This window comes from Telmatherina bonti, assembly GCF_933228915.1.
Source record: "Telmatherina bonti genome assembly, chromosome: 8".
Lineage (NCBI taxonomy): Eukaryota > Metazoa > Chordata > Actinopteri > Atheriniformes > Telmatherinidae > Telmatherina > Telmatherina bonti.
Genome location: NC_136626.1, coordinates 9318490 through 9345604, shown reverse-complemented (window position 1 = coordinate 9345604; position 27115 = coordinate 9318490). Strand labels below are relative to the sequence as shown.

The window sequence follows — 27115 nt, the reverse complement described above, 5'->3', positions numbered from 1 at the left end:
CCATGCTAACATCACTGTTTGAATAAAACCTAAAGTTTATTTGTGGTAGTAAATCATAAGCATACTGTTGCAAATCCTCATAATTGACCCTAATCTCTGTATGTGCACCACCTTATCTGATTTTCACACCCACCCACATCAGCGAGCCTAGACTTCTACACACCAAACGCACCTTGTTTCACCTTCTTTTAATTAGCTGTAGTTTGCACAGAATCTGAATCCATGTCCTTCTTGTCCCCTGTACTCTTCTTTTGTGGCCTTTCTGCAGCTCCAACAACTTCCCTGCTTCTTATTTTTAGATAAATGAAGCACATTGTCACTCCTGCCAGCACATAACTGCTCCTGGCAGCCCGTTCTACAAGGAACTCTGTAAATTTATGATGCACTTCCCAACAGTATATCACCACATTTCACAATAATTAGTTGTTGCTGTGCTTTTGTTTTTGTTTTCTCTGTAAAATCACATCCTTTACATGTAAATGATCAGTTAAAGCTGCCAATTTAAATAAAAGCAGCAGCTACCTTTAATTTATATAAAATGGTTTAAAATAAACTTCACCACTTAGGCAGCGTGTCACCAGTAGGGGTTGGTTGCAGTACTCATGACAATATCCAGTATATGCCCATAGTTACTAAACTATTTGATTGTGTGGTTTCTCTTCTATGTTACTTGATGTCTGATTTTTAAAAAAAAAAAAAAATATATATATATATATATTGGGTGGTAAGCTAGAGGGGACTTTATCGCTGGACTGGCTTGGAGAATGAAAATGGATAAAGAGTTAATGCTTTATGGTAAAAAAAAAAATATTGCTGACCCATGCAAAATGCCATGGGATTACATAAGTTGAGTTGTAAATTCAAGGTGATTACACACACTACTCACAAAATTTTTGTGAAATTGAACTTCTGGTGGGTTTTTTTTACAGAAAATGTAAAACAGCTGATGCTCCACTGATACCTGTCAAGCACCAAGTGCATTTATGTAAAATCATAGAATACTAATCACTTTATCTTATACTGTGTTTTGGAAAAACTACAAAGAACCATAACGTGCAAATAATCTATCATGTGTTCGGAGTTTCCTTATAATTTTGATTAAAAACTATATAAGCAGTATGATGAAGAGGACAGAACCTGTACCACAACCTTTAGTCGATTATTGGTACACAGTCAAGGTCTGAATAAAACTAGGGACGAATTTTAGGAGTGCACCGTGACTTTGCAAGCCATGTCTTGCGCACACACACACACACACACACACACACACACACATACATACATGTATGTATTACTGCATGTTAGCATTGTCAAAAAGCACAATTAATGTCAAGTGACATTCTGCTGTTACTGTATGCAGCAAATAATATCAGAAGCATGCCCTATAGACCATTTTTCACGTCACATTGTTGTTTGCGCAGTCATGTTGGGTGGCAAAAATTTAGCTGTCATATTTGAGTGACTGACTTGTGAGATTACAATAGAAGAACTCCAGTAACAGAGACTGTGTGTATATATTTAGCACCCTGCAGTAGACTGGCAACCCGTCCAGGCTGTACCCTATCTCTTGCCCAGTGATTGCTGGGATATGCTTAATCTACTCTAACATCCAGTGTTTTTACTGCAGCTTTTGTTTCCCATCCTTTCATCTCCCTAATCTAATTCATCTTAATCTTGTTTAAATTGTGAGTTTTAAAGCGACAGTGGTTACCCTCTTAGCTGAAGTATTTGATGTTTTGAACATTTTCTTGAACAGTATCAAGGGAAAGACAGATGAAAAACGAGGAATCAGTACGTAGCTTTGTTTGTAGGACCTCCCAGTAGGTTTAATAGGATTTTCACAAATTAATGGTCTGATGTTTGTTTGATGTGTGTTTTGATAAACTGTTGGTGGCAATGTTGTGTTTACAACCTGCAGCTATTGCCTGCATCATTACACATTCTTCCTCCATCTCGAGCTTGCCTTCTTTCCTAATGCAGCCTGGCTTCGTGGTGGGTCAATGACTAGAAGACACAAACAGTCTGCCTTCAAATCTTCCATTCACTCCCCCCACCCCCTCACCAACTCTCTTGTTAGGACAGGATCATCAGTGGCTAAATTGTAGAGGTTAATGGATGCTACTGTGAAAGTGCCTTTCAGCTGGCATATGTTGATTTTCTTTTCATGTCACCCAGAAGAAATTGCCTTGATGTTTAGAGTTCTTAATTTCTTAAAATCACTTCTCGGCAACTAATGATGCTTGCATGTTGGGAAGGATCAACGTGACATCTGATTAAACGAAGAAGAAAGAAAAGCAAACTGCAGCAGTGAAAAGTCTGACATTAAAAACAGCAGAGTGATTGCTGTTTGCTCAAAATGTCCTCCAAATAAATGCAATTTGGTTTTCTTACTGAATGAAGCATGAAGGACTTCTCTCTCATTTTGCACTATTCTCTTTGGGGAGGTCCTTGAAATAACTTTGAGTCCACATTAAACAACTGTTTTGAACAGTGGGTTATTTTGGGATCTGGGGTAACGCTGCTACAAAACATGACAATATGCTTTCTAATTGCCTTTACTGATGGAAATCCAACATGTCTCTTATGTTTTGGATAATTTGTTTCCCTTGGATTTTTCAGAGTAATATCAAGATCCAAAAAAATCAAATATTGCCTCTTTTCTTTTTATATCATGCCAGTCTACCAAAGTTTTGTACAAAGTGCTTTGTTTATTTATTTATATATTTTTTTTGTTATGTTGGCACCATCTCCTTAAATTAAATTTTAAAATGACTATAAGTAATAAAGTTCAAGCAAGCCTGCTGACAATGTGGAAATATTGATGAAGTAACTGTTTCAAGGATGTCCAAACAGATTCTTTACATAATAATGCATTACATTATTACTTAACAAATGAGATTATAAAGTAAATAGAATACCCATCCTTCACTCTGTTCTTGTGTATGTAAATGTCAAGTACATGTAGGTGCATTTCTGTGCAAATTAGTAAAAGAAAAATGGAAAATATCCCTGACCATAAATGAGGAGACCTAAAGTTAAAGTGCTGTTTGAAGAACTTTAACTAAAAGCTTCAGCTTGTTTTTCAAAAAGAAGCAACAAAATATTAAAATACTTTTATTTTTTTAAATAGTTTTTGCCCACAGGCGTCATTAATAGGCATTCATATCTAACATTAAGCCAGAATGGGATCAGTCAGTGGAGCAGAGCTGATCATCGCCTGCTCTGATTGCAGATTATAAAGTTGAATGCTACATGAAGACCAAGCCTCTTCGGAGAGTTTTTGAATGGGGAAGGGAGCGTTACGAGTATCTGCTGCTCATTGAGGACGGTAAATGATTAGAGTGAATAAGTCAACAATAATGCCAAAAAAAAAGTGGCTGGATTTTTACATCCTAACCGTGGAAACAGTCTAAGGAGTCTGAAAGTCAGACTAAAGCTGCTAAGTTATTAGCCAGTGAAGTCAGTGTACCAGGATATCTCTATAATTTGAGCTAAATTTAGAGAAAATTAAGAAAAAGTTCACGCCACTTTGAGATTATACTATGCATGCATTGGTGTATAAAATCATGCAATGACAATTCCTTCATCTCAATATATTTATTAAAACAAAAGCTAGCAACACTGGTGGGTTTACCACAACACAAAAATGTCAGTAGCTATGTTTCCATTACATTTATTTTTTTCAAAATAAAAACACTGTTTGTAAGTTGAGACAAGCATAATGAGCCATCTTTGAACTGGTCACCCCCCCCCCCCCCACTTGTGTTGATATCTGCAGTTTCTCATGAGTAAATATTGCCTTCTTTCTCCATGAATGACAGTTTGAATGAGTGTCTGATATGTAGAGCAACAATTTAGACCCAACTAGCGTAAAGTCATCATCTGCTATCTGAGTGAAAAAGCAAAGAAAACAGCAATGGAAGGAAAATGTTTGACAGTAATCAGCTTGCTGTTGAAGATGGCGCATGAATGCAAATGGAGCATCATGCAAAACAAGTCATGTTATTTTAACTTTTTTTCCCTTTTATCTCATAGTGACATTCAAATATTTGAAGTTAAGGTGAAACTGAGTCTGAATTTTCACAATAATGAAGCAGAACTAATTTAAGCTAATTTATTCCAGCCAGCAGAAACAAATCAATTCAGAATACAATAAATATTTTTACATAGATGTGTATGTATTAACTGACATTCATCAATCAATCAAACTTTATTTATGAAGCGCTTTTCCAACATAAAATTTGTAACTCAAAGCGCTTTACAGTTTAAAATCAGACATTAAGGAAACACACAGACAGACACATTATATAAAAAGATACCTTCAACCCCCCTTTTTAGATACATCTAAATGAGAAAGCTAAGTGCAGATGGACTAGTCGTGGAAACCCCATCCGAGGAGCCGTTTGCACCGGGGTAGCGCAATGGCAGGCACCAGTAGCACTGTACCCTATCCACCACCACCCCGGTTGCAGACAGCTCCCACAAAGGAAACACTGGAAACACCATTTAAAACATATAAAATGTATTAAGACAAAACCTAAAATGAAAAAATTAAATGATATCAAATAAATAAATAAACCTATATATATATATAATATATATATATATATATATATATATATATATATATATATATATATATATATATATATACATACACACACACACATAAACATAAAAATGAAATATGAATAATCATTTAAAAGAAAAACAAGATGGAATAAGTTAACCAATTAAAGCTTAATAAGAAATCAAAGGCCAAACTAAAAAGGTGGGTCTTGAGCCTGCTCTTAAAAACATGTCGTCATACATAATCTTTGTATGGTAATGTAACCCGAGTGGGAAAAGGTATTTTTGTTCGTGGTGCTGTCCAATCACTGCTGACCGGGCTGCTTGGCTAGTGTACGCATTAGCCAATCACTGAAGTCGCTATCGATGACATCACACGGTCACATCAGATAACATTACATTACCTTACACGGTTATATTATCCAGTAAGATGTTTGTTTTTATAAATCTGTGGCCTTCGACGTGCGACAGTGTGTGCGGTATTCTTTAGGACTTGACCACAGATGGTTCAGACTAATAAAACGTAGCAGAATTTCCTGCCCAGAACAGTTTGCCCTGTTTTAAGCCGACACTCTGAGACAGATATTACAGAAGTTTGGATTTTAGTAGTTAGGGCACAATGACTGCCAAGAGATTCATAATTACATAAAAGTCTTATTAAGTTCTACACAATACTTAAAAATTTAAGTTTTAATTAACTCTAAATAGCCCCTTTGGTCCCAAAGGTATACAGTTTATTTTATTATTTTTTATTTCTTTTTTACCTTGGACTGCTTTTTTAAAGGTATTAAGTGACAGAGCCACTTTTTAATATTGCTTGGTGGTTTCTTAGTAATTTTAACAGACATGGGGGGGGTTAGCAGAAGCATATGCTCTCTCTGCCTCCTCTCTGACGGAAAGAGGGTGCAGACTGCATGGCTGTGCTCACTGGCATGTTTCAGCTGCATCACTGGGTTATTCACTGTGTTGATTCCCTGATTTGTTATGTTGGGCACCGAGAAGAGCCCCCAGGCATCCTGTGCTCCATGATGGATCTGAGACAGCTTTGCTATGATGGACAGGCAGCAGAGTACAACTCCCCTGCTCTGATCTTGGCCCCTGTAGCTCTGCCAGCTCTTTACGTATTGGGGCACCGGTTCGCTCAGAGGGAGGCTGACAGGTAGACGTGCAGGGGGCCGCCTGCCACATACAGCTCTGGGTGAAATAAACGTATTGCCTGTGTGTGTGTGTGTGTGTGTGTGTGTGTGTGTGTGTGTGTGTGTGTGTGTGTGTGTGTGTGTAATAGCTTATCCAAGTCTCTCAGGATCTCACTGAGAAAAGTAATGGGTGGTATAAACTTGCAGTCTATTATGAAACACAATATCTGTTTATGTGAACAAAATGTGCACTGCATGCAAAGTGTGAGATTGTATCAAGATGTAGGTGTTTGCAGATGGGTGTGTGTGCGGGATGCTGCGGTTTAGCTGTGACACCATTCGTAAAGGTCCATCAGTGAGCCCCGAAGTGAAGCTCCATTAAGCTCTTCCTCTTTATCCCTCCAGTGCTCCCCTCTCTTCGGCTGGCCCCAGCGGATGGTCAGAAACACTAATGGCTGCTTGTTAAAGAGAAACACAGACATGAAACAGGCCTTAATGAGCTGTTTTTTGTTTGTATTTTCCTCTGGAGGTCATTGTTATTGGTAGGAAATTGATTGGCAGCAGGCCTGCACTCATGGGGGCGATGTGATGTTGTGGGAAGCAGCGCAGTTGCTGCAGCAAGGGCTGCTTTGTTGGGATGTTTGCAGCTGCAGGATGTGTGAAAGCATGAGTCTTTGCATGAGCCAGTTTTCACCAGTCTGTCAAGTAAAGGGAAAGCACGAGCACATCAGAGTTTTTATGTCTTCCTTTTGCAAAGACAATTCCAGCAGTGAGCCATGTTCAGATTCTTTTTATTTTTTTCAATACGTCGTCCCTTTTATTTTGAACGTTTGAGAACTTTCACAGCTTAGAAGACTCACAGAGCTTATTTATTGCAGGCATGCTGTGCTGGAAAGGACTGTTCTGTAGAAAGAGCGTAGCGTTTGTGTATCACTTCATGATTGCCTAAATGAAACACACAAAGATGATATTGTGGTTAAAAACAAATCCTTGTATCACAATGTGGAACAAACTGCAGATGTCGAGGAACTCATTTTTCAGCCGACCAGGAGAAAAAAGTGTCTTATACTGAAATAGTTTCTCTTACATCTTGTTAAATCTATCAGTGGTCTCCTGCAGGTTTTAGATACTTCCCTGCTCTAATGCACACGATTCGAACAGCTTATATTCAAGTTATAAACAGAGCCATATTCATTTAAGTGGATAAAAAGAAAAGAAATGCCACTCAGTCAGATCTAAAAATCAGCAAGGAAATTATTTTGAAGTTATCTTTTAAAATGGTCTGAACTGCTCTGATGTGAAAAGGCAGACTGGTCTATAGATGATCCAGGGTTTTGCTTCCATAGAACAACATGCATGTGAGGATTTACAATAGATCCCAGTCCTTTGGATGGAGTTTAAAGCTCTAAAGGTTTGAACAAGCAAAATTTAAACTGGATTCATTAATGGACCAGAAGTCAGTGTAGAAAAGTCAGCACAGGTTGTGATCGTGCTGTTTCCAAGAGAGAGGTAATCAGAGCATGAATTACTCTTAGTCATGCAGATGGACGTAGACCTTATTTGGGAGCCTTCACGGGGGAAAATGTATGATCATTAATGTAGAGATAAATTAAGGAAATTACAAAAAAAAAAAAAAAAAAAAAAAATTCAACATATTAACCCTTAATTAAAGTTAATACCAATGTTATTTTAAGTCTGAATTTGCATTTTATCTCGGGGGTCATAGTTAAAAAAATAAATAAATAAATAAATAAAAAAACACTGGTCTACACAAATGAGCTAATCTGTTTATATTTAAAAATACAGTCAAATCCTCACAACCAGTTAAAAGTAGGAGCGCACATTAACAGAAATACTGGTTGAATTATGATAGTAAAAATTCAAATGAAAATTTATGTTCATTCATGATGCATGTTAAATTAGAGCCTGGGTGGATGTAGAGCTGTAGGTTCTAATTTTAAGAAAAAAATTAATTGTCTGCAAAAATAATGATGTATTTTCAGACAAAGTTCAGTAAATAATAGGTTTAATAAAGTTTTGCAAACTGCTGTGACTGAAGTATGCACAAATCTCATGTCATGTCCTCAGACATTAAATATCCTTTTTCTGCTTGGTGAATAAAACACAAGGGGAGTGCAGACCTACATTTTTGATTGCCAAAATAAAGTAACCACAGAAAGCAAATGCAGCCGTAGGAACAACACTGTTACGCGTTTACTTCACAGGTCAGTCTGTGTCAACGTTGGCCTTCCTTGGAAGTAGTATAAAACTGCTTAAGCTTAAAGCAATGGGACATACCTTTCCAGTCCCAAAACTCTGTTAAGTCTGGCTTGTTTTGATGTTATCCCAACATTCTTCATGTAAATTCCTGCAGCTGTTGTTGCCCTATAATATCTCAGGACTGAGGTTTTTTTTTTTCTTTATTTTTTATTTTTTTATTTTGCATGACAGCACTGTGGTATACATAGTAAAATTACAGTTATAAGTAGCTTCATTCAAAAAGTGACTCATATACATAATTATTTACTTACAAAAAATGTATGCATTACTGTTTAAAGTAACTATTTATTTACTGCTTTAACATAACATTTTTAAAATGCTCCAACTAATGTAGATGTAACTTAAAACCATTATTGTATGAAATATAATGCAAACTCGAACACAAAGTATTTTTTAACAGTGAGACATTAAGGTCAGACCAGCTGATAATTTGAAAAAAGTAAATATGAAAAAAATAGTATTAAGTAAATAAACTTAATATAAGAGCTGTTCAGCATATGTTTGCATGTATTCATACATTTTATTTAGCAATGTTGGTGGTTATTCATGAATATTGTCCTTGTCTCGCTGTTAAGGAAGTTGTGTGCAAAGTTGTGTGTGTGTGTGTGTGTTTGACGGGGGTAGTAGGTGTATGCTGGTTCAGATGAACATGGTCACCATCAAAACGGGCTGTGAACATCAGTACCTTTAAAAATAATGGATTGCTGCGTTGATGTTTCCTGTTCCGCATCCAGGGGTTATTTTATTGTTGACAGCTGTGAAAGAATCAACGTGGCTTCATAAAGTGAGCAGAGGAAGGTGAGTTAAGTTATCAGACTTCAGAGAACAAAGCCCAAAAACCTGCGAGTGACATTATTTAAAAGCGACTTCACAGAAAAACGAGCCCAACAAGTGGACTGGGCAGCACCGCCCATGTTGTGTTGCATCGCTGCTGTAAACAGGAGGAAACACAAAGCTGCTTGCAAATCTTTATTCATTTAGCTAGTAGCAGACAAATGCACCATGGAACAGTGGTAACTGAGTTACTTTATCTAAAGAGTTATACGTTAGACTATTAAAATGCATTAGCGCAGATGACAAACCAGCATCTGGAAAGCAAAATGCCAGTTGTGATTCACTAAAGAAACACAAGAAAATATTATATAAAGGAGTGAGGAAAACTGTGAGGAAGAACAAAAACAAGACTCAACTCTGGACATGGAAACTAATAACAGGTCAATGATGAAGTGAAAATTATTATCAGTACTTAACCAGGGGCTTGTTTTCTCTGAAAGACTTAACACTAGAACCGCCGAGAAAGCTCATTTTTACCACCCCCTGCTGCAACAGCGCACATAACGCAACAATGCTTTTAAGTTGTTTGATTCCATTTATTATGTTCATAGTTATAATTGAGAGTTTAAAAAAAACAAAAAAAACTAGCAAAACAGTAAAAAACATAGTATATTAAATAACAAAATAACATTTCCATATTCTAATTAATTTTACAGTAAGATAAATAAACGCTGCTCTTCAACTTATTTTTCATTCACTCGCATTCAAACACGACGTGTGATGTGGCGATGTGTGATCAGCTCCTCTTTCTCACTAGATGACTCGTAATCAGGTAAAAGAGACGGATCATCACTTTCTCCAGCTACTGATTCCTCCACCGTCTCGTCAGAATCCTCCACCGTCATCCAGAGCTAGTTCTCCTTCACTCAGTTCTTGAAATAACCAAGCTTCTTTGGCATTCATATATCTCTTGTATTTATCCATTTCTCAAATTCAGTGATCATAAAACCTTCTTACTCACTCTTTGACAGCTGTCAAACTCATGTGTGTTCCGAAGCTACCGGGAGTGGCGCGAATGGGAGTGGCGCGAACAACATCTGACAGATGAAAACAATGCATTTCATTAGGCGGTAGAAGTTACCTCATTGGTGGTTCTAGATATTTATGCTCAGGTTTCTTTCTGTTGTGATCACACACTCACCAAAATTCACTAGAAGTTCACTGGACCCATTTCAGGAAAAGTGATGAATTTGGAGAAATAGGGATTTTATTTTAACAGAGATATAAGTGTTTGAAGAGCCAAGGAGGTAAAAATGAACCGTTTGGCAGTTCTAGTGTTAAACAAAAAAATGTAAAGCTAAAAAGTTGTTTCAACTGGGAAAAAAAAAACCAAACAAAAAAACAAAACAGTGACAGCACAAATCAATACACGGTGGCTGCAAGTTGTACATCAATGATGTCCTGCATCACTATCCTCTATTCTCTATTATTATATCAACTGTGAACAGTAGTTTGCAGTGTTATGCATGTTTTGAAAATAAAATACTGTCTATTATTTCCAGATTAGCTTCATCCAAATCAAAATCAGGCAACAACTGCTGTTTTTTTTTTTTTTAAATTTTATGGATAAGTGAGTGATGTATGATTTCTTCTATTCTTGAAGTTTGTCTGAAGTGTGTCGATACAGCAGTTGGATATGTTTTCATAATTAGCAATTATGTTGTATTTGCTGTCCTATAATTAATAAAACCAAATTAAAAAGGGAACTCATGCAGATTTTTGTCGCCTCTGCTGAGAACTGGCTATCTTTTTCAAGAAAATTTCTAGCAGTGCAGCTCTACATAGCCAGAACACCTTCAAACATGTAAGATTTTGTTTGTAGCTTTTTTAGCCCATGATGTCAAGTACCTAAAAGCAGCTGAAAAGGTCTTACATCTTTCCCCCACCAGGTTGGGGAAAGAACCATGTTTATTACCAGCTGCACGTGAATGGTGCTAATCTACGCATCAAGCAGCAGCACTCGGTCTGCACTTGGTAGATAAAGGCAGCTGGCATGCTCTAAGGCCAGGCTGGATATCAAATGACTACAGATGAAGCCTGTTCTATCCAAAAGTGTCCCTGAAAGCAGCGAGACTCCATCCATGATTACAGCCTGTCTGGCCACAGTGCCTCAAAAACTGACTCAAGATGAGAAGAGATTGTGCTATTATTTAAAAATCGGTGGAGACAATGTTTTTCCACCATGGTGGAAAGCAATTTTCCGAGCTGGAGGTTGAAACTGCATGGGATCATTCATCTTTTAAGGAAGTGGCACATGGGATTCACTTAGAAGTAGTGCATGCGTCGTATTATACGCCTGGCAAGAAGCGATGTGGAATATTAGCGCCACTGCGAATACTGGGCTAAACAATGAAGCCTTCTTTTAAAAACAACAAATAAAAACAACAAATAGGCATTCTTTCTGCTTTTAAGGAAGAAATAATGGGAAGGATCAACATTTTCATCCTGATAGCTTTTTGACATGAACGCCATATTGTGTGGGAGTCGCTAACATTTGACTTGTTTTGGATCTTTCTCAAGTCAGCCTGCATGTTGCATTCATGACATCTATGTGCTGTTCTTCCTTTCCTCAGACTGAACATGTGTTTGTCTGACATTGCAGGGAGTTTGGCCGTTGGAAGGTGAACAGCTTGGCCCTGGAGAGACAGGAGAACAATGGCTTTTCCTTGCCGCTGGACCCAGAGTTCCTCCAAACCATTAGGCAGCTGGGCAGGAGGCCCAGTCTTAGCGCCATCACTGACAACATTATCAGGAAATACGGAACTCATTTCCTGCTCTCTGCTACGCTGGGAGGTAAATTAAGTACACATGTGCTTTATTTTGATTTTATTAAGCTGTCTTAATACTAGTGACAAACAGTCTTAAAAGGTGAGGCTTTGGGATTCTCTGCATCCTAGACCTTCTAAAAGACCAAACAGCCCTTTGACATTTAATTAATTCTAGTGAAACCATTTTATACCCTCATAAACTTCATCAGAAAGACTAACCAAACTACAAAGAGTATGCTAGATTATGTATATAGAAACAGTTGCCACCACACCAACTCCAAAGCTCAGGCTACATTCCAGCTACTTTACTGAGATAGATCTTGAGCTTAAAAATAAATGTAACCAGTTAGCCCTGAAAACTCACTACTGTATAACTTCTTATTTTGAAGAAAATGCAAGTTTTAACATATTTTCTTGTGCGCCAATATTATAATAAACCTATTTTTTGTTGTTAACATGTAGCTTTCAAAGAATTTCAATAAATGCCAAACAAGGGTTAAAAAAATTTAGGCAGTTAAACCCATCATGTCTGATGCTCTGTCATGTCGAACGTTGTGCTCATACGTGTAAATAATTGACTACATATTGGTTCAGCTATGAAACAGATTGTTTGTGGTTACTTAAGCTCATACTTTTCTGACTCAACATGTGAAAATCTATCTTTGTAGCCTGCATGACAAAAATATCAGTGAATCCTCTGTTTCCAGAATAATAGATCTAAGTTAGCAAGGGTTCTGATATTGCAGCAAAGCACCCACAGCTATCTGATGCACTGTCTCCTCCCTTCCTCTCTTCTGCCGACTCTTTTCATCTCCTGTCTCTTGTGCATAAGTTCTCATGTGATGAATACCAACAGTATTTAAACAGACTGGGTTGACAATCTTGTACACGATCCCCTACAAACAAAGAGATGGAAAAACAACTAAAGCATGTTGCACCAACAGCAGTATCACTTCTAACCAGTTTTACTTGTTTCCCTGTAGTGTTTTGAAATTCTGAGGCACTTGCCAAAATGCCTAGTTTGTGTCCTTGCAGCATACGGGATGTTGAATGCCTTCCTTTCCTCATTAAACATTTGCTAAGCTAATATTTAGTGGATTCTGGGGTAACTTCTCTGTCCCAATTTGTGGAATTTCTGGCTTTTGTGTCTCATAATAATACACTGTGTATGTATGGAATTAAATAAAGGCCTAGAAAAATAAATTTTTAATTAAAGCCTGATACAGGACAATCATCAAGGACTTGGATTGTGGTCTATAAGGGGAAATGATACAATACTATGCAACATTACATGATACGGTACGACACGTTGGGATACGACACGTCGCGATGCGGCACGTTGCGATGCGGCACGTTGCGATGCGACACGTTGCGATGCGACACGTTGCGATGCGGCAGGTTGCGATGCGACACGTTGCGATGCGACACGTTGCGACGCGACACGTTGCGACGCGACACGTTGCGACGCGACACGTTGCGACGCGACACGTTGCGATGCGGCACACGATGCGATATGACACGTTGCGACGCGACACGTTGCGACGCGACACGCTGCGACGCGACACGCTGCGACGCGACACGCTGTGACGCGACACGCTGTGACACGACACGTTGTGGTTCGACATGTTGTGGTTCGACACGTGGTTCGACACGTTGTGATGCGACACGTTGTGATGCGACACGTTGTGATGCGACACGTTGTGGTTCGACACGTTGTGGTTCAACACGCTGTGATGCGACACGCTGTGATGCGACACGCTGTGATGCGACATGTTGTGGTTCGACACGCTGTGTTGCGACATGTTGTGGTTCGACACGTTGTGGTTCGACACGTTGTGGTTCGACACGTTGTGATGCGACACGCTGTGATGCGACACATTGTGATGCGACACGTTGTGGTTCGACACGTTGTGATGCGACACGCTGTGATGCGACACGTTGTGGTTCGACACGTTGTGATGCGACACGTTGTGGTTCGACACGCTGTGATGCGACACGTTGTGATGCGACACGCTGTGATGCGACACGTTGTGGTTCGACACGTTGTGATGCGACACGTTGTGGTTCGACACGCTGTGATGCGACACGTTGTGGTTCGACACGTTGTGGTTCGACACGTTGTGGTTCGACACGCTGTGATGCGACACGTGGTTCGACACGTGATGCGACACGTTGTGATGCGACACGTTGTGATGCGACACGTTGTGGTTCGACACGTTGTGGTTCGACACGCTGTGATTCGACACGCTGTGATGCGACACGTTGTGGTTCGACACGCTGTGATGCGACACGCTGTGGTTCGACACGTTGTGGTTCGACACGTTGTGGTTCGACACGTTGTGGTTCAACACGTTGTGGTTCGACACGTTGTGATGCAACACGCTGTGATGCGACACGCTGTGATGCGACACGTTGTGATGCGACACGTTGTGGTTCGACACGTTGTGGTTCGACACATTGTGGTTCGACACATTGTGGTTCGACACGTTGTGATGCGACACGCTGTGATGCGACACGTTGTGGTTCGACACGTTGTGGTTCGACACGCTGTGATGCGACACGCTGTGATGCGACACGTTGTGATGCGACACGTTGTGGTTCGACACGTTGTGGTTCGACACATTGTGGTTCGACACGTTGTGGTTCGACACGTTGTGATGCGACACGCTGTGATGCGACACGTTGTGGTTCGACACGTTGTGGTTCGACACGCTGTGATGCAACACGCTGTGATGCGACACGTTGTGATGCGACACGTTGTGGTTCGACACGTTGTGATGCAACACGCTGTGATGCGACACGTTGTGATGCGACACGTTGTGGTTCGACACGTTGTGATGCAACACGCTGTGATGCGACACGTTGTGATGCGACACGTTGCGGTTCGACACGTTGCGGTTCGACACGCTGTGATGCGACACGTTGTGGTTCGACACGTTGTGGTTCGACACGTTGTGATGCGACACGCTGTGGTTCGACACGTTGTGATGCGACACGCTGTGGTTCGACACGTTGTGATGCGACACGCTGTGGTTCGACACGTTGTGATGCGACACGTTGTGGTTCGACACGTTGTGGTTCGACACGCTGTGATGCGACACGTTGTGGTTCGACACGTTGTGGTTCGACACGTTGTGATGCGACACGCTGTGGTTCGACACGTTGTGATGCGACACGTTGTGGTTCGACACGTTGTGGTTCGACACGTTGTGATGCGACACGCTGTGGTTCGACACGTTGTGATGCGACACGTTGTGGTTCGACACGTTGTGATGCGACACGCTGTGATGCGACACGCTGTGATGCGACACGTTGTGATGCGATACGATACGGTGTGATATAATACTGCTGTTATTATTAGTGTCTGACATTTGTTTTGCATCATGTCAGGAAGGTGTTACCCACCTTCTTTTATAGAATATTCTTTTACATCTTTTATATCTACATCAGTTTTTCTTTCAAATAAAAATCAAGCAGCTCTCTATAGAACTGTACAAAACTGGAAATGAAAAGATTGAAATGCTGAGAATAACAGTATAAAATCTAACTACACAAGAAAAAAACAAGTCATAAAAGCCTCCTCATAAAACTAGACTGATTTAAAAAAAAAAAAAAAGAGACAGTATAATCAATACAACAGAAAATAAAAACAAAGGAAGCACATTGCACACCTGAGGCCTGAAAGGAATTGTCCCCCCAGGTCAGATTGTCATCTGCTGACAATCTCCGGCTATGTCTGAAATGTGACAAGCTTTTCCACACAGAGCTCTAAAAATGCACATTTAAAATGGATTGTAACATGAACTGGTAACCAAAAGAGTAGGTTATAATACAGCAGTCACGTTTCCAGTTTAAGTGTTTCCATAGTGTTTGTTAGAGGTTGAAGAGAATCAGGACTTTTTTTTTTTTTCTTTAAGACCAGAGATGTAATAGAGATCAGATTAAATAAAAGGAGGGATAATCATCTACAATTTGACCCCAGCATTCTTAGTATTTTAATATATTCTTTAAGTTCAAAAGACCTTTTTGAACGATCTGTGTGGCGTAGCAGTTTAAAGATGATCAGTCAAACATGAAACACACCCACATGACTGAGGGTTGATTGGACGTAGAAGAACCAATTGACTTTTTTAAATCTTACACTCTTCTCATCCATAAGTGCAAACTCACATTATTGTTTGCTCCCTTTGATGCTTTCATGAGCCACTTATAGATGAGTCAGGCAGCACCAAACCATTGGCATCGCTGTGCTTTTAAACTTAAACTTGAACAAAAGGAAAACCCAGTGCAAAAATGAAATGACAGAGTTTAACGACTAAAACAAGGTCCTTTAACATCATCCATTTACTGCATCTTTACATTCTATTAAAGCATTTCACTGAAAAAAAACAGTATACTTGAGAAAATGTGGATGCAAGTACAAAACTAGATATTCTCCAATTAAATTAGGGAAATGTTACTTTGGTTGTTCTTTTTGCAAAACTTACATTATAAAAGAGAGTTTTGAAAAAATAAAGTTAACTTTTGTCTGCCCCCAAAATTGGTACAGTATGTATTTTTTCCAATGTTTATCCAAATTAAAACCACTTCACCTGTAAAACTTGATCCCACTAGGAAGGATCTTCTAATCAATCTTGCACTCCTTCCACCGCCTGTCAATACACCACCCTCCTCCCTCCTCGGCTTATTTTTATTGAATGACTTGTTTTTTTGAAGCATCTCAATTTGTTGGTTATGGCTGCAGATTTATTGCTAAGCTTGAGTGTTGCAGAGCACACATTTGGTTTCTCAAATAGTTTGTAATTGTTAATGTGATGACAGAATGAACTTCAGTGGATGCTTCAGCACAGACAGTGTGTGGAAATTATTGGTTATAAAGCAAGTGCATGCATCACTGTGTGTGTAATCATAGGGGAAGAGTCACTGATGATCTTCGTGGACAAACGGAAGTTGAGTCGGACGTCTGATGGGAGTGAATCCAACGGCACAGCTGTGACGCTGGAAGCTCTGCACCAGCTGGCTGCTTCCTACTTCATTGACAGGGAGAGCACCTTGCACAAGCTGCATCACATCCAGATTGCCTCAACTGCCATTAAGGTAAAAGCCAGCTTCTGTCAAAACACAATAAACACAATCAGAAGGTTTTTGTTTCAAATTGTTTGGAATTTTTTGATTTTCTTTCACACATGATTTGTCTTTTAATGAAGTCACTGTTCCAAGCTGATTGTGCTGCACTTGATGAATTTTACAAGTGTACTTTTTATAACATCAAGTGGTGCTGATTAGATCTTTCAATAACTAAGGGGGGGGGGGGGGGGGGGGGGATCATCACCTACCTGGGGCAAATATACCCTAAAGTACATAAAAAGTCATTTGACCATTTTAATTCTATATTTAGAGATGACAAACAGACTTGACACAGTTGTGTATAAAAGACAAGATTTAAGGAAGGAATACTTACAGCTACATATACTGACCTCCTTCTGACACTGTTAATGCTGATTTATACATTTATTTATTTGATTTTATAAAAACAGAAAACATTAACTAGATTATCTCTTGTGAATGCTCCCTTTTTATTTTTAGCTCCAGTTTAACAGACTATGAGTCACGGACTGACTAACAGGCGTTTCTCTGCTGATGGTTGTGGGATGGTAAATTTCACTTGTTCCAATTCTCTGGGGATAAGAAATAGAACAGCTAAAGAAAACTACACACTACAATACTACTAACAATACTATCCTAATACTAGTATTAGTAGACTTCATATCATGTATTATTATTATTATTATTATTAGATCATGTATTATTCTGCTTACTACAAGCAGTTTGAAGTCTAAGAATATCCTCTATTGTCATCTTTATATTGCTTAAAGTAATGTAAATCACTGTTAAAATATATTTTAAAGCAGTGTTTCCTAAACTGTGAGTCAGGATCCCAATGGGGGTTGCAAGATCATCTCAAGGGGTCGCCTGATAAAAAAAAAACCAAACAAAACAAACTAAGTTAAAAACGTTAGAGAACCATTGTGATAAAGTTCTTGCTTGAGGGGAATTGGAGGTATTTAAAGACTTTAAGCTCTGCACTGACCAGTAAACACAAACTTTTTTTAACTTAATAAACAATGAGGAATGCATACACCCACACTCACATGTTGTGCTCGCCAACATTATCTACAGTGAGGAAACCTTTAGATCAGAGGTGTCCAGCACCGGTTCTCGAGGAGCAGAATCCTTCATGTTTTCCATGCATGTGGGATAATATTAGCAGAAAACTGCAAATTTCAGGAAAATCGTTCATTTCACCAAAGCAAGACTCATAATTAGCACACATTGCTCTTTTGATAAACCCCTTCGCACGCCGGCCCCACTGCAGGTGGGTATCCAACTGACTACGCTGAAGACCCCAGATTCTGAGACTGATATATGATTAAATGAAGCCAGTGGGTATGACTATGGCTCCAAATTGAGATTCTACGTAATCAAAAATGTCTGACTTGGCACCAAGATAGATGCAGGTCAATGAGATGTCGCATGTTTATCTGTCTTTCCTGTCCTCTCCATCCCAACCAGTCAAGGCAGTCTGCCTTCCTTAAGATGCTGGAGGTTTTACCTTCCCGTTAAGTTTTCCCTTCCACTGTCACCTCATGCATGCTCAGGATGGGGGACTGGATAGAAGTCAATTCAATTCAAACTTTATCTATGAAGTGCTTCTCCTCAGGTCAAGATTTGATGCAATCAGTTGGTTTCTATTAGCTAGACTGTTTATTATGAATTTGCTGGAATTAGTGTCTGTAAAGTGCCCTGAGATGATGTTGAGAAGTGGCGCTATACAAATAAAGCTGAACTGAATTGAATTTTATTGCAAAAGGCAGTTTTCGTTATACTCAATGGCAGCCATCTTGAAAAATGTCATCTTGAATTTTTTCAGGTGGCTAAAGGGTTTTATCAGAGTAATCCTCAGGGAGAACAAATGCCAATTTTGGTGCTTGTTTCCAGAAATAAAAGATTGTTACAGATATCTACTCTGCTTAATCTTCCTTACTTCCTTATCTTACTTTCAGCTGTGGAAACGAAATGTCCACTGCACAGAAATAATAGCTGTGTACTGTCAGGAGCGTTTTACACCCATTTATTTCCTGTGTTCTTGTCCCTAAAATACAAGCGAAGTTTGGCATGTTGTTGTCACAGTTTGGATATGCGGATTAGAGGCAACTCGGTTTCATTGAAAGCTGTGATTCTGTTTTCTAAATGTGTTCAGTCCACCTTTCTGAGGACAGCTGCCTCTGCTTTCAATATGCAGAGTGATGTTTTCTGGAACAACTCGACTCACGTGAGACTCGTCTTTCAGTGACGTTTAAGGATAGATTCCCCACCTGATATAGTCAGACATGTATCACAATCACCTGCTGACAGAAGCACTTTTACTTCACCACATGATTGTCTTGTCTTCTCACATTTTGTTGCTGGGTAACAGCAGCTAGCCAGGCAAGATTATAATACATAAAGTAATGAAGATTTTTGCACCCATTAACATTTGAAACCTGATTTTAAAGTAGAAAGAAGTCGAAGGGAAAAAAATGTCCTTCCAAAAGACTTGATGAAACTAAAAGTTGTTTTCTATCTCAAACATACATTTCTAGTTTAAAGACAAAACTTTATACAGAAGACAAACTGAATGGTCCACTTGACATTATTTATCTTGTTAATTAAAAATAGCTTCTGCATGTGTCTCTGCTAACATGGCATTACGTGCATTTTACGGTGCTTTGATGTGACATTTGAGTTAACGTGCACGCTCAATGAGCATGAGACAGTTCGGCCAAAAGAAGAGATGAAGCGAGAGCTATTGTTTATTTCCCTCCTTGCTCTTTCATGTGTGTTTTCACAAGCTCATATGGAGCAGCATGCTGCGCATATGAAGTCACACTTATGATGTGAAGATCATACTGCATCTTTCACTGCTTAATACCTTCAGGGTGTGTTCATCCATCACTCTGTCAGTTGTTATCGGGCCAAGTGACTTACAGAAGCCGATTTTGCCCTTCACACAGGATGTTTTTCATGGTTTTTCGAGGAAACAGTCTTTATATTTTATTATACCTGCTTGTGGTAAACAACAGATTAACGTCATCGTTTCATAAGTAAAAACAGCCATCTGCAAAAACACCAAGCTGAGGCGCTGTCAGCTTCGTCTGCGTCTTACTGGACTGGCTTTAGAAGTGATTGCTCGATTCATTTGACCTGACTGAAAAGTCCACATTTATTGTCTGACAGTGATTGCATAGATAGACTGTGATTCACTGGGTTCAACTGGTGCTACATGACAGAGGACCCGTGTTTTAAAGAAATGTGCAACTCATTCTCATTTGTAAGCTTATCTCGCACCGACACTTGGTCAAGAGCCGTTTGCATTGGTTTAAATGCATGAGATGCTTCTTTACCAGGAGCAAGGACGAGCTCTGCAGCTGCATATTTCTGTTCATTCTTCTGTGGCTGTCCTGATAATAAATGGCGATAGAAGATAGCACTGCCAAAGTAAGCACAGATATCATTTTTACGTGGCTAATAAATGTGAAAAACAGCTATAAAAATGTAAGTTAAATTGTTATTAATCGCCTCTTTATAGTCTAATAGTCTTCATCAGTGAATAAACCTGCTTCAGGTATTATAACATTACATAATTGGTAAAGATGGATGGACGGATGGATGAGGGGTGGGACTCAATAAAAAAGTTATGGTTATTATTGGAGGCTTTGTAATGAATTGCTATCAATAATCTCATGTTACCTGAGTAACAATATTTGCCCCAATATCGAACAAATTAAATAGAATTCTGTGGACAAGGGGGATAAATAACAGACACAGGCATTCATTTAAGTTCAAGCTCTTGTATTGCCTGCAAAGATGCATGATTGAGTTTTTTATTGAAAGCAATAGAAAATGAAATAGAAAATATCCCTAACCAGACCTAAAGTTCAGCACTTTAACCAACATGCCCAGCTGTTCTCTAATTAAGACTCTGCAACATGTAATAGTACTTTTTTAACATTTCCGTCCACACTCTTCATTAAAAGGCTTTAATATCTGACGGTAAGCCAGAGCAGGATCAGCCAGAGGTGCTGTTGGACTTTTCACTTTCAGTCCTGTCATGGAGCAGAAGTTTTCACCTCCTGTGCAACCCGGAGCTGGATGCTGGAGGAGGACCAAGCTTGTTGCGAGTGTTTATGGATGGGGGAGGGACCCGTGTAGTGCCGATAACTCCTGAAAAAGTCACTAGATTTGTGTCTAATTACACAAGAAATTGTCATTGTGGAATTTGACATTGTTTTATGCTCTTTGAGTCTTTTTTTTGCCCATGTTTTGTCTTTGGTATAAATATAGTACTTTTAACTTAATTTTTCCATTCTATCTGTCTGTTTTCTCTTCCACTTAATCCAATTCAGGGGGGTGGGGAAGCTGGAAACTGCCCCAGCAGTTAGCCGGTGAGAGGCAGGGTCCACCCTGCACTGGTTCATCAGTCAAATTATTTTATTTTCATTAAATGAATTATATAGGATTGTAACAATTTTTATAACATTTTGCTGGTTGTTAGAGAACTGCTCTTCTACAGAAACTCTTGTTCCTTTGGATAGTCTATGTAGAATGGCCATTTCATGTCATTGACTTTATTTATTGAGTCTTTATTGTCATTCGTTGTCTCTTCTGTCTGCTTGAGTCCAACACAAACCTTGGATTATACTTAAACTGTGTGAAATGACAAACTGTTTGTGGGCAGTGAAGTTTCAGACATGTTGGATGTCATCAGTTGTTATTACATGTTGTTACAACGTTATTACAACATTTTGTTGCAAAAATGACTCTTCATATATACTAGGTCATAAAAATACACTGAGGCTTGAGTTTTCCTGTTCTTAAAGCAGAAACATGATTTCCCCTCATTTTGTCGCAGTGGCCTGAAAATCTAAATTGCCTGCGTTTTTCCGAGAGGAGGCCGTTTTTCATTGACTTATCCTTAGTGGTGTCCTACAATACAGTCCATCAGAGATAAAACTGTACTTTCTCTAAAGTGAATTGGCAAGAGGATGGCGAGCTTATTTGGCTGCCATCTCTGAGGCAGAGTGCTGCTAAAAACCCCTCTGATGGAGATGAATAGAGAAAAAGCCCTCCGTGCTACATCTGTTTGCGAGGCGCTTTCAGGTGACTGATGCTAAATATTCCCAGCATCAGCAGCCTCTAATTTCGAGCGAGGGCTTTACCTCATGCCAATGAAGAAAGATGCCAAAACAAAGATCCCTTTAAGGAGATCACTGGTCCGCTGGTTTTTAGAGATAACATTTGTGAATGGTAGAAATGGCTAGCCGGAAGGCCTGCTTCGCTGAGCGCATTGGCAGTGGGAAATAATCAAAGGAGGAGGAGAAAAAAAATGAGAGAGATATTGAAATAATGGCTGTGCTCTTACATAGTCTGATGAATCAGCTCTTCCATTCCAGTAATTTCCTTTGAGAGCTTCTGGTATTCGTCAAATAACAGAAACATTTGTCAAATTTGTGTTATGAGTTGAGGCGACGTGCAGCTGAACAGAGGAGATGAGACAGAAGAAGGCCTGATAGGCCAGCTTTAAGGCATCTACAGGAAATTCTCCTTTAATTGTGCTGCAGTGGAAGTTGAGAAAAGATTTCTGATAAAGAAAATGCACGTTAAAGAATTTCTTCCCTAATTTGCTATGAAAGTCTTTAGCATTCGGTCCGTTATGTCGTGTCATACTTCATTTCTCTGAGTCGTAGTGAAACAGAGACATCTGAGAAATCACGTTACTGCTGAATAATAGTTGCAGAGATCATGGCTCGCTAAGTTTTGGGCATTGTTAATGACAGAATAACTAAAACTACACCACTGTCAGCTGTTTTCTGAGTGTAGACAAGGAATTTCTGGTCTTTTTTTTTTTTTTTGCCATTTTTGTCACCAGGTTACTTTTGGAGACTTTATGGTGCAAAATACAGTGGACACCTATTGGGCAGCTGTTTCTGGTATGTTCTTGGATTGGGATGGAATATTCATAAATGTGGTACTTTAGTAGACATAAGTGATTGAGTCTAATGCACAGCAGATTTATTTATTCTACAGAGATTGGCATTATAATTACCAAATATGCAGTTGCAGTTAAAAATAAATGGATACAGCCATGCTTTTATTGAATGAAAACAGTGTTTTACACATCTTTTTAAAGAATATATCCAAGAAAAATGTGACTGAGAAATTAAAAAACAAACAAAAAAAAGCATCACTGTGTATTTCCGTAGCAGTGACATATTTTATGGAAAAAGAAACGTATATCGGTTCCTTCATAATCGCTGCATCAAAGGGTTAAAATAATTACATTTTACCCCGATATTGTGCTTTAAACTGCAGCCATCCCAAAGAAGCGAAGCCTGAAGAGAAACAAGAAAATACGCTGTAAGATTTGTTCCCTTGGCCCCTCTTCAAGTGACTGTAACTTCCTCCTAAAAGCATTTTCTTTTGTGAACATAACACCATATACGGTATTAAATTGCTCTACTTCCAGAGGTTCCCCTTTTCTGCTCCCCTATGGCTTTGGCTGCACTCCCCCCCCCCCCCCCCCCCCCCCCTCCCCCTTTCTGAAGGCACAAGATAATCGTATTCTGATGCTATTTTCTCCCTCTTCCCCTTTTTCTTGCTTATACTTTAAGCTTATCCCTCTCTGCTCAACATTAGAGTGTAAGCCATTGCAACAAAGTGGTTTTAAAACATGCACCAAAATCCTCAAAGACTGAATAAACAGGCGGAAACGTATCTGAGATGCAAATGTGGATTTACGCATCTCCTGTGCTGCGGTGATTAAGCCAACGACAATTCTTGAAGGTGCAGCAAATGAGGCGATTTTGAGATGAGCAATGATTTTCATGAAACATTAATGCTGCCGTGTACTTTTTCCTTGTTTATGTCATTTATTTATTTATTTATTTATTTTTTGTCTTGAGCAAGCAGATAGTGCAGCAATTTAAAGTCCATTGTTTAACCACCCAACAGCCCCAGCTCCCTAAGTAACATTTTACGCTGTTTTTGTGGAATTATTCATATGAGGGATTTGCTGTGGCAATAAATCACCAGTAACATGCTCTCCTCTTACTGGTTCTGTAACAATATTAAGGCCTTGCATTTTTAAATAATAAATGCTCCTCAGAGCCATTTGTATCAATGGAACATGTTAACAGGCTAAGTGATGTGTTGCCCTGCCAAAGCTCTGCATCATTAAGCTATCATCTATCCACTGTGGATTCAGTGCAAGACATGACATGATCCAATTTAGATAATGCAGGTATTTTTTATTGTTGACTTGTAGCATCATTCCCCTTCATCAATTTCATTTTATTCAGTTTGTTAACTGCACAATTTCAATTTAGGCTTCCAAATAAATCAGATAAAAGTGTATTGCTGTTCTAGTATCACGTTTCAGAGAGAAAGGATGTAAAACAGCATGTATTTTGTACATTTAAATGTGCTTTTTTAGTTGCAGTTCCACCAGCATTGCAATTGCTTTTGTATCAAACAAAACATTGGCTAAAAGGGGATATTTAGGTGCATGTTTCTGTTTGTGCATTACATGTGGTTGAAAATTGTGCTTAAATATGATTCCTACAATATCATCAGCAAAAAGTGAATGAAACTAGCAGCTGTGCAGTTTTCGATCCTGCTAAGTTACCACACGCTGGCTTTCACATGTGCCAAAAGTTGATATCACTCACTCCTCATTGAGCTGCTTTGCTGTCTCAGAAGCAAACTATATCAACTTTACAAGCTGCAGTGTTTCCCTTGACTAGTGTGTGGCAGCAGACATGGCAACATTTTCTCAAAAAGGGAGGAAAAGATAAAGAAGGATGCCTCCAGGGCTCGCTGGGGAGTTCTCGCTTAACTATAAAGACAAATCAAAGGCAAAACATGAATGAGACAGTGGAAAAACAGGGGAAAAAAAGTACAAATAAATCCATATAGGGCACAAAAGCTCACTGAATGTTCAAACAAAAATAATATAAATGCAGTGGGATTAGAAAGAATCCTGTTCATGCTCATGTAGTTGAAGAAGGAGCACCAAAGTTGTGGAAGCAACTTGTATTGATCTAATATCTTGTACGACTGCATTTGTCACCAATGCTCCATCGATTTTGTGCTCATTATCTCAATTCCCTCTAAAAGCATGTAATTGGTAAAAATGATGTGATGTTTGTTGCTTATCAGCTGAAATGGGCTTGTTGCCCGACTCTTTGCACAACTGCAATTAGAGAAAAACACAAAGGTAGAGGAGGGAAAATCACCAAAAAGGTCAGAATCAGTGCCTAATGGTTCATTGAGATGAGCATTAGCATCTTTATTAGCATACTTGACTGGAATAATTAGTCAGTTTGTGTTTGATGCAGTCTTTTCTGCAGATTTTCCTATAAAACCTGCAAACCTTTATTGATCTGCCTGCTTTCATACAGCATGTAGGCCAGGATGGATCTTCGACATGTTAATTCTCCACTTTGATATTAATCTTAACTATATCAGCAAGCCCTTAAGGCAAATACAAACACACACAAGAATATGTAGGTATTTACACCAGCGATGTTTCTAGGCTTAATTTCCAAAGCAGTGTTTAGAGAGGGGGAATACATCAAGAGGTGGGCCTGCAGGGCATCGTGACATTCATGGTGATAGGATAAACAAGTCACGTCCGCAGTTCGAGCATCGCAAACTGCTTATTCTAGAAAAGCCTTTAAGTGCAATTAAATGTTCCATTAAATGCAGCTGTTAGTTATTCCAACATAGTCAGCACAATTATCTTGTACTCAGTTATGGCACATTAATAATTACCCCGCCAGCTGATCCATGTCATTTACATCTCATATTTTCAGAATAACTTGAATGTTTTCCTTTTTTCAGCAAAGTAAAGAGGAGTTGAATGAAGTATTGAAAGCAGTGAAATATACAGACAGGATTTCTTTTTCTTCCACTTTCTTTTTTTTTCTTTTAAATATGATTCTGGGGTCGCTTTCAAATTAAGAAGGCTGACTGTGCACACATGCTCTGCTCCACTGGGCACTTTTTGCAGATGGTCTCATTGCTATGCATAGAAGAGCCATCTCTAGATTTGCATTTGGTCAATTTTTCCGTTTAAGTTGGACATCTGTCTGTAGTAGAATTTAATCTACAGGTCCCCATGGAGGCTGCTTGGATTTTAATTAATTTTGTTAACGCATCGATAATAAAAAAGAAAAATGGAAGTCGGTTTCTCTCCCAGACAGACGCGTCGGTAAGCTCGGTTGCCTGTCCTGTTTAAATTAATGTAACTCTATTTAAAAGATAATACTTCTATAGCTGTTGGTTAAACTACTAATGCACAGTTTAGTTTTCTTATAGATACACTTTATATCCAACACAGCCAGCTTGCATTCTCCTTCATGTCTTTTTCTACTTAACTTTAGTTCCATATTGACCTTGTAGTTGTCAAAAGCGGATGTCAACAGAAGCAACTTTTCTGCCCACAGCGGCAGAAGTCTTCCCTTTCCTCCTGGCTGGATGGTTGTTGTGATTAATCTAGCGAGGAGATGTGGTTACTTTTTTTTTATTGACCTTTGGGAAAAATATTAAAAGCAGACACTGTCATGGTGTTTGGCAATAATTCGCAAGTGACAGCGAAGGAGATGGATTTCCCTTCAGGATGGCAGTTTATCTTTGCTGCCCGTGGAGCCTGGGTACGCTCTAAATCAAGCTTTTGTCAAGGATGATTGAGCTGAAATAGTGAACAATCTAACTATAAGCTCAGAGGAGATGAGAGATTCTACAGTGTTGTTTTAAATGTGTGTATGTTTTTTTTTTTTTTTATCGTCACACATCTGGTTTTGTCTTTGGGGTTTAGAAATGCAGCGGTAGCGTCTTTAAAGACTTGCTGCTCAAACTCATCTTTTCTTGTGTCTGGTAAAAACAGAATAACTTTTTTAGTCAAAGTTTTTTTTTCTTCCAAGTTGTTGTTTTTCTCGATTCTCCAATGCAAACTCCACAACATTAAGAACAATTCTTCTTACAACACAATCTATTAAAAAAAAACGCCTCTCAGCTTTCTTACAAGGTTGGTTTGCATCTTGGTTTAAGTGACCTTTCATGGGTAAATAAATCCTGCACCTGGGTGCTTTGAAGAATTTAATATTTCATTAAATTTGCTTTGCCTTGTGGATATGTTTTTTTTTTGTTTTTTGTTTTACATACCTTTTTATCTACTTTTTGCTTCAGTAAAAACTTTTCACAGTTTAAACTAATTTATTCTTCAGAGGCTCACCTGAACATTTTTTCCCTTTGTGATTTTATGATCACACATGGAAAGATTATTAAGTGTCTTCAAGCCGGTGCTATAAGTGGGTTATATTAATATACCAGTAGCTCTTGAATTTTCTACTTCTGGAGTGTGCCGACTGTGGAGTTGAGAGCTGCAAGGACACGACTCATGTGGTCACATTAACAATAAAAAAAAAA

General features: G+C 38.9%; 1 protein-coding gene across 1 annotated transcript in view; it reads left to right on the top strand.

Moving 5' to 3' along the window:
* Window positions 1-27115, top strand: part of brinp3a.1 (bone morphogenetic protein/retinoic acid inducible neural-specific 3a, tandem duplicate 1) — a gene marked incomplete at both ends in the record, with an annotated part of 60188 nt that overhangs the window by 15479 nt on the left and 17594 nt on the right. The window contains 2 exons of the mRNA XM_079244944.1: window positions 11422-11612; window positions 16500-16684. Coding sequence (XP_079101070.1) covers window positions 11422-11612; window positions 16500-16684 — 376 coding nt within the window. The remainder of the gene's footprint in view (window positions 1-11421; window positions 11613-16499; window positions 16685-27115) is intronic.